Raw genomic sequence first — 13,517 nt, forward strand, 5'->3', positions numbered from 1 at the left:
TTTGTCCTTGGTCCCCAGCTAGAGAAGGAATTGTTCTGCTTCCCCACTCTTGCCATGCCCTAATATGAAGCTGAGAACTGCACACTAAAGCAGCACAGAATCAGAAAAATATAAAAGCTCAAACCTGAGGCCTCATCTGGACAGGAAGAATGCTGATGATGGCACCTGGATGAGCACCTGTTCTGTGGGGATGGGGAGACAACTAACTTTCCAAGAACCATAAACCAAGGAAAGCCTGCTCCATGTCCCTGTTGTCACACAGCCCCAGGCTGCCAGGGAGGCTGAAGGAGGGCACACATTGCTGTGCTGGCCAGCCCAGCTGGCTGTGATCACACCAGAGAGCTCCAGGCTGGTGGCACATTTCCAGGGGACAGCCTGGGACAGCTGGGATTAGTGCTGCACACTGGGCCAGGTAGCTCAGCAACTAGCACTGCCAAGCCCAAACTCACTGCAGGCTCTTCTGTAGAGCAGCTCCCAATCTAACAGCAGCAATTTAACAATCCAATGGAAACCATCAGCTCATTAATCTGTCCATAGCCTTCCCTAATTTCCAAACCTTGCTATACATCCTGCACAGGCTGATTTTTCACTTGAATGAGCCAACATGGGCATAAGGCCCAACTGCAGCTGAGTGTTCTGCAGAACCAGGATGGCCTAAGCTTCAAACAGCCACATCTTGTGATCAAACCTCTTGTAGAGAAGCTCTTCCAAAATGTGTCACTTCTGCACAGCCCTCATTTCATATTAAGTGCCTACACCACACACAGCTCTACAAACTCACCTGAGCCCAGCACAGCAGAACTCACCTGGTTTTGCACTGAGGCACTGCAACAGCACCCAGCACATGGCTTTTACTGGAACACCAAAAACCCAGCAGTGAGGACTCCCACAGGGGCTTTGCTTTTTCTCATACTCTGAATACACCTTATTTTAATCAGACTATGTCACATTTTTATACCACTTCCTGCTGCCTGTAGCCACTGAGATTTTGCATAATGTTTGGTGTTTCAGTGATTCTGCATGGACAGTCAGCCTTTCACACCATGGCTGGGATGTTACTCTCTTATTTTCACAGGCAAAGCACAGCTCAGATAGACTGGAGGCAGAAATGGGAGGTGGTGATGAGTGTGAGTGGGAGGCACCATGGGCTGCTGGTGAAGGTTTGCTGTGATTCCTCTGACTACAAAAGCTTCCTCAGTAGAAAAAATTTTCAACTGTCTAAACAAAACCTTTGTCTATGCAAATTCAAACCCATTCTGACATAAAATTAAAACTATTGTTAGTATTACTTTTTAAAGGTCATGAATGTGCCATAAAGGATAATCAAAGCATTAGAAAACTATAACAGGTTAAGAAAAGAGGTGACAATACATTTGATTTTAGTGCTTCCATTTCTAAGGAAAACACTGACCATTAATGCCTATTACTGATAGTAATGGTGGAAGCATCATCTGTTCTCAGGACTGGCTGACCATTTCTATGATAGAAGCCACCTCTCAGCTGGCTTGAACTTTGCCAAGCCTGAACTAGTTAGGTTTTTTCTTATTTGGAATAATTCATAAAAGGATGGATTAGTTATCCCATTTTGAAAAAATTATTTTTAATATCATTTAATGCTTCCTCAATTCATGGTTTGCAAGCAAGACTGGAAATCTGATACTGACAGTGTTTTTAATTAACTCTCAATGGAATCTGGATGAATTGGATCAGTTTGAAAAGTCTCCAATAAGGGCTCACTGCAACTGCAGTAGACTGGCAGGGATTTAGAAAAAAGGAACAGAAGAAGAAATTTTCTGTGAAGCTTCTTCCCCTGCAGTGGCCAACAATCATGAAGGGGTATGTCACCTAATTCAAATGCAAAGGAAGTAAAAGACCAATTGGAAATGGGAAAATCCATTAGGACTGGATAATAAAGAACCAGGGAAAAGGCCTATAGGATTGGAAACTTCTCTGTGGACTGATGGCATTCAGCTGTTAATGATCAGACCTAGTACAGTACAGTAATTCAGGAGCCTAGTTCATAGAGAGATAGTTTGGAAAGAGATAAATCCATCCCATTTCTTTAAGGGGTAAGTTAATCAAAACTGAAGACAACTGGAGAGAGTTAAGGAACTAATAATTAATTGGTAAGCACAAATACACTGATATTTTAAAAGCACCTTCATAAAAATGCATTTGCCTGGATAATAAAGAAGGTATATGTTGATTTATTAACCAAGAGTCACCTTCCTGAAACACAGATAATGACTAAAATAAATTTCCACCTGGCTAACCTTAGAGTGTGTTGTGTACTTATGAGCTTGAAACAGTATATAGAAAACTTACTGAGAGTTTGATTCAGTTACTTATTCAAATTACACATCGAAGTCCCACTAAGCTCTTCCCTTTAAAACCCCAGCAGTGAAGAATAACGGATGCCAAGTGAGAGCAAATACTTCCATTTTGGCACTATGTTAATTTAAGTCCTTCCTAGCTCCTTTTACCCAGTAAATCTCAGCAGAGGCTGATTTTCCCACCCTGCCTTTGATTCCCTCTGAACTCCACCAGTCGATGGGGAGCTAAACCACACCCCTGGGTGTCAATTAGCGAGCCCAGAGCCTCCGTACCTGTTGACATCCCAGATTTTGCTGGTGCCGTCGGCGGAGGCAGAGGCCACGAAGTCCCCGCAGGAGTGCCAGCAGCATCCCCGCACGGCGCGGGAATGGCCCCGCAGGGTCAGGATGCAGCCGCTCCTCGACAGGTCCCAGAGCCGCACCGTGGTGTCACCGCTCGATGTCACCAGCTGGGTGCCACTGCTCAAGGAATGAAAACACGTCTGAGCCGGGAGACGGCTGAGAAATGTTCAAGCAAAAGAATTTAACTCTGTTTGGAAAGACAGGTTAAGTTGAATTTGTTGATTTTACCTTAAAATACATAGGAACAAAAATGATCTTTGGAAATGTTTGTATTTGTTCTGTGCACAGTTTTCTGACATGCTGTACATGAAGTGGACAAATGTTAATAAATACACTATCACAAGAAAGGGAGATAGGAAGTAGCTATCCCCCACAGGAAAGTAAATATGGCTTTCAAATAAATTCCTACTTTTTGCAGTTCATTTATGAGTTAACCAGAGCTTTCAAAATACAATAACATAGATTCAGGGAAGAATATTTTGTTATTTCCCAAATTCATACCATTTTCAACATATATTTCTTTTTTAAAAGCATCCTAATTTTGTTTTTTCTAACTTTGTATAAACACAACTACATTCACCATCTCTTGGGGTCATTGATACGTTACATAAATGAAAAATATAGAATTCATCTCAGATTTTTTTTGGCCAGATCTCAGATATAAACTAGTATAATTCTATTTCCTTAAATCATGGACATATGGTTTCAGACGAAGAGTCCATCTGTAACATTTTCTATAACTAGTAGGGGATTCTCAATAAAATAATTAGAAAAAGTATGTGGAGTGATTCTCTTATTAAACCCTCCCAGACCTAGCCTGTGGCTCAGGATTTCTTTGTGCTTAAGAAGAATCCATGGATTTTTTTTATTCCCTATGAGTAATTGATTTTGGAACATATGCACACCTTTGGCAACTGCAATCTCTTATGTCAATGAATTCCAAAATTTAATTATGCCTTGTGTGAAAAGCTCTTCTGGGGCCTTAAATACCTTACTTCATTTTGTTTCATGCTTCTGATGCTACTACTGTGATTAAAAGCAAACACTGAGTGCACCTTCACCATGTCTGAGTGTGCCACCAGCCGTGGTGGGACAGGCCCTGTCCTGTTCCCCTGCCAAGATGGAGACTCCCACTCACTCCTTGTGCAGATGTGATTCCAGCCCTTGGAGCACATTTCCCATCCCTCTCAGCACCCTGGCAGCTGAAAGGGAAGGAACAGGTACCCAGGGAAGGTACACAAAGGCATTGTTTCCTGGTTTATTCTGTGTTCTTTCCATTTAGTTGCTATTTTTGCCACTAGTGAACAGAAGTTTTCAGCAAACTGACCACAGTGGCTCTGAGATCTCCTTCCTGAGTACTGATAATGAGACACACTCTTACCTATTATCTATTCTTATCTTAGGACTGTTTCTTCCTATGTGCATTCCTTTGTCACCTGTACTGATTTTCAGCTGCTGCTTCACCATCAAGTCAACTGTTGAGACAGGAATCTTTTCCTGTAATTCTTCACATGCTCCTTTTCACTGCCCTGGCTAATGAGCAGACTCATCCACCTCACTCCCTTCCCCAGTTTCCAAGATCATCCTAACAACTTAGGTCCCAGCACAGATCCCTGTGGGACCCAGAATTTAATTTCTCCATTCTGAAAGTGGCATTTGATTCCAATCCTTTCACCAGTTTCTAAAATCGTGAAATAGATTTTCCTGTTTATTCAGGACAGTTGTGCTTCCATGAGAGTTTCTGTGAAATGACCTCAAGAAGAATTTGCTGAAAATCCAGGTATAGGAAATTCATGAACCTCCCTTGATCAAGTGCTCAATAAGCCCTTCAGGGAATTCCCAACTGATTTCTGAGGATTTCTGAGGCTAATTTCCAAAGCCATGCTCACAGCTCCCAGGGCTTCACTGCCATAAATGTATCCATGGATCCTGTAATTTGCCTCTTTAATATAATTCCTATCAAGATATGAAAATTAGATCAATCCATCTAAAATGCCTTCATCTCAAAATCTTTTAAAATATTGAAAAAAGTTAACACGGCCCTCGCAGGAACAATGGAGGTTTTTACTTTCTAAGCAAAAGTCTGTTTCAATTGTTTTCACACTAAACAAAAACAAGAAACCAGGAGAAATTTTTGGGGATAATACACAAAAGTACAGGTCAGAAATAGTTAAGCTGTAGGTTTTCAGCCCAATTCCTGCTGTTATCTGAGCAACATCAATAAGATGACCTTGCCCTTAGGATCCAATAAACTCTTTTATTTGAATAATGGCAAAGGTCCTATCTCAGGCAGTAGAAATCCTTCTTCCAAATCTCTGGATATAAAATTGTGGGAACTGAAAACAGCTCAAGGGTTGATCCTAAGCACTACTGTAAAACTCTGAGTAAGAATACACTCAGAGATATTTAATTCACTGCTGCAGTTCATTTAAAAAAAAAGGCCTGGGACCTGTGGTGTCAACTCTTTTATGTTATATTCTCCCCTTCCTCCTTTTCCAATAGATGTCCACTGAATCACTTGGTAAAAGTAGCTGCCACGACAGCTTGAAATATGGGCATCATTTACCTGATAGATCTTAAGGGGGAACTTGCCACTATGAAAGATCACCCAGCCAAGATTTTGACTATTTTTAACACTTGCAGTTTAGGTTGCTATTTTTTGTGAAAATATCATTATAATATTCATTAATGCAGTTACACCCCCATGCCTCAGACAAAGCTCTGAGAGATTAATCTCTCAACACTTTTTTAGAACGTTGCACAGGAATAGTCCTGAAGCTTTTGTCACATATACCAGAGCATAAAGGCTTGAAGTCTGAGTAGGGGTTTGGAGGAGACCTTAATTTTGTTGAGCTGTCAGGAATAAATGTGCTTTTGTTAACAAAACACTTTCAGTTTTAATAAGCCAGATCTCAGTTCTGGAGATAGATAAAATTAGAGAAATGACAAATCATCAGAGCCCTTACACATTTCTAAAATAAGAGTTTAAAACAAATTCAGAGTCAGGTATAAAGTGGGACTGATGAAATCTGCAATTGATTCAGAGGGAAACATGCACTGCCACTGTTGTGAATCACAAAAAGAGATATATGGCTTATGCATTTTTTAATATATAATCCCCAAAATGCTACACAAAGAACTGGTTCCTTGGGCTGAATTTCAAAAATACACCATCCAGGCAGTGATGAAAATCTTTCAGAAAACAGATGTGAGCAGGAAGGTAGTTCAAATGGATTCAATTTGGCAGTCTGCAGCAGGGGAAGGAGTTACAAGTGAGGTTTAGCACTCCTTACAGATCAAAGGAGAAAAAATAGTGGAGATTGGAAACAAAAGTGCAGCAGGAAGCAGTTTTGAGGGACAGACTGACAATGGAACTAAGGGCAAAAATACTCAGGAACAGAGGAACCCAGTGCCCCAGCCCCCTGCAACACAAGTTCCCAAATATCCCCTGTGCATAAAAAAAGCATCAGGTCATTAAAGGATGGGGATCTGTGATTATCCATGCAGGAACTTAACACCAGCATTTCTGGGAAGCACAAAGGCAATGATGGGAATGATGGCTGTCAGGGCTGCTTCACACAGGGGCTGTTCTCCCTGCCCAGGAAACCCTCAGCTCTCACCAGGATTCACACCAGACACACACATAATGAACAGAAAGTGCTGTGTCAAGCCAAGTCAGACATCTAAATCAAGATGCTGCTATTAGGAAAAAGCCCTATCTACTTAATAGCTGATCAATAATGACACACTTTCTCTGATTTGCAGCTTTTTGCAGTCCTGGGAGATAAAAAGAAATGTTCCAAAATCGGAGGTAATGTTTTGTTACCCATAGTTGCAACATTTTTGTATGGTGGTATTTTTCCTTATAAAAGCATGTGGGGGGAAAAAACAAATATGTCAGGGAAGCAGCTGTTTTTATGATTTAGGCTGTCAGCTTACCCAGGTCTGGTAGTCACACAGTCCTTTATCATATGACTGATTTAAAAAAAAAAGTATGCTGATTTTCATATTAAAACATATGAAAATATGACCTCAGCCTTAATTCTTAGCAGCAATACATAAACTCCATTTGAATTTCAGACTGATCACTCAGGGAAAGCTCAAAAAAATCCTGTGCACTGTGCATATATCTAATTCAGAGGAGAATAAAACACTTTGTTTTTTAACAAATACATCAAAGAATTAGGCAAGATATTAGGAGACAAGAAAAATGTAACTCCTATCTTGTTCTGTCACATCAAACACATTCACATATATGCAAATAACTTTGCCAGCTATCAGAAATGTGGAGTTTTTGTAAAGAAGCAGCACCTTTGTGCATGGTGCTCTGTGGATCCCAGACAGCTGGGTTTGTATGGTTTTCAGTGGCTGGGTTTTGGGGATTTTCTGTTTGCACTTTCTAGCAGACCAAAGGACTCTGTGGATGAAACACACCTGTATTGAATAAAGCATTTGTATGGAAGAATCTTTCCAAAACTCTGGGCAATAGAGTTGGCACCCATAACCCCTGTGTTGCCCCCACGGATAGGCCATTTTTAAAAACATGAAATGTACATAAAGTTCTACCTTTCAGCTGATTTCTGGTATTCCTAACTGGTACTGTAAACCTGCTCTTCCAGAAACAGAGTGGAAAGAACTTTGGAAACATTAATTGCACCTTCCACAAAAAGGGGTGGAACATTAACTTCTCAAGCCTTAAATCTTTCCTCCCCCATATATTCTAAACACACACACACATTTCCTTTCATTACACATTCCTGCTCCTTCCAGCTTCACTGCTCTCACTACAAAGACCCCTCTCCATTAACACTTCCCAAGTTGTAGACACATTAATAATTGAGACTCATACTCAGCAACAACACGAGCCTTTGGCACAGAGTCACTTTTCAGCATTTCAGGAGGCTGAGTGCCTCTGTGGAGTGCCAGTCAGGTGAAGGCAACAGCTACACCAACAGCACTCCCCTGCACATGTGTCACTCCTAACACCAACAGCCAAAGTTCAGAAACTGCTCCTGCTTCAAATATTTCTGGACAGCAGACTTAGGTCTGGATTTTAGGCTGCTCCAGGGGATTGCTCACGTTCCCTCTCAAGACCCTGTGGCCAGCAACAGTTCTCAAAGCAAAACTAAGCCAAACACATCTTGGGTTCAAGTTTTTTGTCCTAAAAAAGCTGCAGCAAGAGGCAGCATCTGACAGGAGCTTAAACAATGCAAGTGACGCCTCAGGTTTGAGCTTTTCTATTTTTCACATTCTGTGCTGCTTTAGTGTGCAGTCCTCAGCTTCATATGAGGGGATGGTGAGCTCTCTTCACAGAGCAGGGAGACAAAACAATTCCTGCTCTAGCTGGGGACCAAGGACAAATGATCCAAATCTCAGGCCAAGAGCACAAAAAATGTGGGCTGGAGAGAGAAAAACAAGAAGGATGGGACTGCCTGGGCTAAAGCTGGAATTGGACAATTAACTCCAAAATGCAAATGGAGCAGAACTTCTTAAAGTGAGAGACCTCATGACTTGTCATCCATTTTGTGACCATTTTGGTTCATCTTGGGTGCAGCCCTGGCTGGGCTCTTGTGCTGCCCAAGGTGGATCCATGGAGGCCTTTGAATAAATGCCTGCTTTATTCTTTAATTCTGTCCAGCCTCTGCTCTAGGGCAGCCTTCACAGGGCATCACAAGCAACACAACAGCAAATCTTTAACATATAGTCCAAAATGTTAGAGGGGTAAGGGTCTTTCACCATGACAGTTGAAAAACACTTCAAAATCAATATTCCAATCAGCTAATTGGAAAAATTATATCTCTTATTTACCTCTGTTCATGCAATTATTCTAAAGCAAAATTCTAAAAGCCTCTATGTTATTTGCAATATCAGCACAGGCTGACAGTAGGCACAATAAAGTACAAGGGAAGAACTGCAAATACTGCTAAAGTTTACTTGAATTTTGGTGACATTTTCTGCTAGGTCAAAGAGGAAAGACAAAGAAAGAAAATGCCTAGGAAAAAAAGGTATTCCATGAAGAACAGAACCAATCAACACTCAATTCCTATGGAAGCATCTTTTGCCTACCTCCTTCATCACCTTAGCTGTTGATTAAATAAAGATATCAAGAATTGATTGATCTTTTAGAGTTCTGTCTTACAATTTTTGCCAGAATTACCCTGCAAGTTAAAAGTTACCAGAGAGAGTGGAAGAGAGCATAAGGAACACGTGCAAAGGGGGTTGGGGGAAATACATCCTTGTAACCCTAATTTACTTGGAAACAAGGTTAAAACCAGGGATCCAGACCAGTACACTTAGGAAAGTAAACATCTACTAACAGAGTCCCAGCTTTGGTTACAACAGCTGTATTTAAAAACTCCATTTTCCAGTTGGTGCTGAAAACAATGTAAGGGATGGAAATGCCAAACATCAGTTCAGCTCTGCAGCCATTGCAACTCTTCTTTATTCTGCTACTTTGTCACTGCCCTGCATTTTCCTCTCACCAGAGAAGGTGGAAATTGGGCTGAATTTAAAAAATGTTGGAGTCAATTTACAACTTAAGGAGTTCTCATTAAAATGATTGAAAAGACAACGGGTGATTTTGTGCCTCACCAGGCAGGATGCAGAGTTCCTCTAAAAAGGATGATGTGGATTCAACTCTCTGTGGGTCCAAAAGAAGATGGGACAAAGATCTGGAAGAGGAATTCACCAGGGATTACATGGAAACAGCATCTGGCTCAAAGTACTTTGAAATAAGAAGTGGAATCCAGGGGAGTACAAAGAGCAAACCTCACCAATGCCTTTCCTATTCTTAGCCATTCTGAGGCATGCCCTGGTACTCACTGCTGGGAACTGGAAGATGGTCCAGAAAATTCTGGCATGGAGAACCATCCTTATGTTCTTAGTCTGTGTTTGAACAAAACACTCAGCAGCAAAGATTTTGTTTCTAAGATTTTGTGACCTTGAAAAAGACTTCAGATATAGTTCACTTTTTGGTAGCTGGAGTTCTGAGACTCATTAATTTACAGTGACACTTCTTATTAAGGGCCCCTAGGTTTTTTTTGGATCCCTGGTTCATTTTGGGTGTTGCTTTAATTATCCTGGTGGTCTATGTGTCTAAGACACATTTTATGTAGTAATTGTAATATGTTTCATCCTTCAGAATAATCCTAAGCCAAATTTTCCTCACTTTATTAATAGATATGAAATGTCATTTTTACAGAAGGTGAACGCTAGAATACTTAGCAGCAGAAATACATAAATACCTTTTCTTTTCTCATTTATAATCATAGGTGAGAAGGAAAAAATAATTCAATTTCAGAAGTACAAAATCAATGATAAACTGCCATTCTACAAGCCAAGGAAAGCCTTCCAAAGGCAGGAAGCAGGGCAGTAACCAGCAGATGGTGGATGGCACAAGGGCACATGGCTTTTGTTGGGGAAGGAAAACACAACCATCCTGCAAAATCCTTTGCCATGAGGCTATTGGCTGGAAATCCTCAGAATCCTGTCAATGTGTACCATTCCAAGTGCAAAACTTGAGGCAATTTTTCACTCCACAATACCTAATTGAGAGATCTTTCTGTGCTATTTCCTGCTGATACATTGACCTGTGCCAGGAGAAGCCTTTCCCTGGCTGGCAGCTGGCAGTGACAGCAAGGGCAAACAGGAAAGCAAGGTTTGGCACCAAACTGCTTCTGGATAGACTGACACCAGCACTAGGCATCACACAAGTAGCAAACTTTTGTTTGAATGAAGTTCACCTTCTCCATGAAAACTTCCTTGAGGCTACATCCACTTCAGGAGTGACAGGTTCACATCTGCAAACAATTAAATACAACGTGCTCCTAACTACCAGAAAGAGTCCTGGTATGGCATGGGTGAACTCCAAGGTAACACATTCAAGCCATTTATTAACAAGTTTCAACTTAGCAAGTCCTCCATACTTAAAAGCATCTTTCCTTTCTGACCTGAGTACTGCTACCAGAAGCTGCTTTGTGAGCAATCCTGTTCACCTGAGGCCTTTCCCACTGCTCTTACCTGCACATCTTCCTGTGCCCAAGTACCCCTTTTTCCCCAAGTGCTGGCCCACTCTAAACACAGCCTATAGTTCTACATTCAGGATCATTATAATGATTTTTACTCATTTTGTTACCATGACTTTTTGTTACAATAATTTGGTATTTTCCAGATTGCTCCAATGCAGGTTACAAACCACATGGACCTTGCTCAGGCCTGCCCCATTCCAATCCAGTAGCTGATCTTGGTACTCCCCAAAAAATATTTACCATTTACTGCAGGCTAGACTCTTTGATGTATAAAAATGGCTTAGCTGCCATGCAATATTATGTAATTAGAGGTGGTTATAAAATAAATTAGGTGCCTGGTAGAAGACAGCTTTTAGTATGTGTAAAATTGGCTTTTAGGAAGCTTGGGAAGCACACCAGGTAAGGAATAAAAATAAAAAGAGGAAAGATAAACTAGTTACAATACTTGGAGATTAGATGTAGCAAAATATGTGTCAGCAAGACAGCAGGCACTACACAATGCAGGGCTCTGGGGGAAAATTAGACAGCAATGAATTCCCTTTTTACAATTATTTAGCATTTAAAAAAAGATGCCTTTTCTAAAAGCTTCCTGCCAATGCACATCTAGCACCCCACAGCAAAATCAGACACCTATCTAAAAAGGGGAAGGAGAATCCTGGCCTCCAGCTGGAAGCAGAGAGCTTATGGGAGCCTGGCCAGAGATATCTCCAACAATTATGAGGCCCTCTTATGCTGAAAGAAAACAGTGTTCCTGGGTCCAGTTGTGCCACTTTCCTGTAGCCTACTGCCAAGTAAATTTTCCTCCATTAATTTCATAAGAAATAACTATTTTACCTGAAATCAAATCTAATGTGTAAACATTGCAAAACTACCACATTTTCCAGAAATGAGATCTATTCTGCACCATTCCAATAAATTCTCTTGAACATTCCAATGTAAGTTAAAGTCTTTCTGCACACTGTTAAATTTTTAAAATAATGTATTTAGCCCACATAAAATCAGGCATAGTACCAATCAATATCCATGACATACATTAAACAGTGAGCCATTACAGTGTGATGGTCAAATGACCATCCCATCCAGTTTGGTCATTTTTCCTCCACTGGAGTGACTCCAAATCCTCAAATTGTAATGAAGGGCTGTTGAGTAGGGAAAATGTAGTTTGGAAGGAGTTCAGATACATGAATTCCATGTACAGAACAGATTGATGACCTATATGAACAGTGATAATCCTGTGTCTCGGTTCCTCTGAAATTCAAAGTTGTGGCTCAGTCATTTTAAATCCATTATCATCCCCCAGTGGTGGTCCAGTGATGTCTAATCACAATCAATAGCCAGTAATGAACCACAGTCATTAATCCCATTTGCATGTTTGTATAAAGCATCATTTTTAAGCTGCATATTCATATGCAGAGAGAGTTCAGTGAGTGCACAGAGATTTCACAGCCGGTGGAAAGTTCTGCACTGGGATTTGAACGTTCCCAGGCCCCTGGAAGGATATTTAACTCACTCTGTGTAATGATCCTGACAGTGAAGGCCAAGAAAACACACAAGACAGTGCATGAGCCCACTGTTTGTACTTGGGGCAGGTGATGATCTCACTGAGCCATGCCCTGGGGACACAGGGACACAGTTTGAGCACGGGGAGTGAGTTAATGGAGACAGTGATCAATAACAATCTAACTGCAAGAGTGGAGGAGGAATGGAAATGCTGAACATGAGCAGAATCCTGGGCTGATACACAAGAAAGCAGAATAGCAAAGTGAATATAAATTTCCACCCTTTCTCTGAAAGGCTTTGCATAAAAACTGAGCTTTCACCCACGAGGCCATGTTTGACTGACCTTTCACCCACAAGGCCATGTTTGACTGAGTTTTCACTCACGAGGCCGTGTTTGACTGAGTTTTCACTCACGAGGCCATGTTTGACTGAGTTTTCATCCACGAGGCCGTGTTTGACTGAGCTTTCACCCACGAGGCCATGTTTGACTGAGCTTTCATCCACGAGGCCATGTTTGACTGAGCTTTCACCCACGAGGCCATGTTTGACTGAGTTTTCACCCACAGGGCCATGTTTGACTGAGCTTTCATCCACAAGGCCATGTTTGATTGAGCTTTCATCCACGAGGCCATGTTTGACTGAGCTTTCATCCACGAGGCCGTGTTTGACTGAGCTTTCATCTGTGAGGCCATGTTTGACTGAGTTTTCATCCACGAGGCCGTGTTTGACTGAGCTTTCATCCACGAGGCCATGTTTGACTGAGTTTTCACCCACGAGACCATGTTTGACTGAGTTTTCACCCACGAGACCATGTTTGACTGAGTTTTCACCCACAGGGCCATGTTTGACTGAGTTTTCATCCACGAGGCCATGTTTGACTGAGTTTTCACCCACGAGACCATGTTTGACTGAGTTTTCACCCACAGGGCCATGTTTGACTGAGCTTTCATCCACGAGGCCATGTTTGACTGAGTTTTCACCCACGAGACCATGTTTGACTGAGTTTTCACCCACAGGGCCATGTTTGACTGAGTTTTCATCCACGAGGCCGTGTTTGACTGAGCTTTCATCCACGAGGCCATGTTTGACTGAGTTTTCACCCACAGGGCCATGTTTGACTGACCTTTCACCCACGAGACCATGTTTGACTGAGCTTTCACCCACAAGGCCATGTTTGACTGACCTTTCACCCACAAGGCCATGTTTGACTGAGCTTTCATCCATGAGGCCATGTTTGACTGAGCTTTCACCCACGAGGCCGTGTTTGACTGAGCTTTCATCCACGAGGCCATGTTTGACTGAGTTTTCATCTGTG

The 13,517-nt window shown here is 41.6% G+C and overlaps 1 protein-coding gene across 1 annotated transcript in view; it reads right to left on the bottom strand.

Moving 5' to 3' along the window:
• Positions 1 to 13,517, bottom strand: part of SPAG16 (sperm associated antigen 16) — a 328,751-nt gene that overhangs the window by 161,860 nt on the left and 153,374 nt on the right. Inside the window, exon 12 of the mRNA XM_059868228.1 lies at positions 2,607 to 2,792. Coding sequence (XP_059724211.1) covers positions 2,607 to 2,792 — 186 coding nt within the window. The remainder of the gene's footprint in view (positions 1 to 2,606; positions 2,793 to 13,517) is intronic.

Source organism: Haemorhous mexicanus, chromosome 26 (genome assembly GCF_027477595.1).
Source record: "Haemorhous mexicanus isolate bHaeMex1 chromosome 26, bHaeMex1.pri, whole genome shotgun sequence".
NCBI classification, from domain to species: Eukaryota; Metazoa; Chordata; class Aves; order Passeriformes; family Fringillidae; genus Haemorhous; species Haemorhous mexicanus.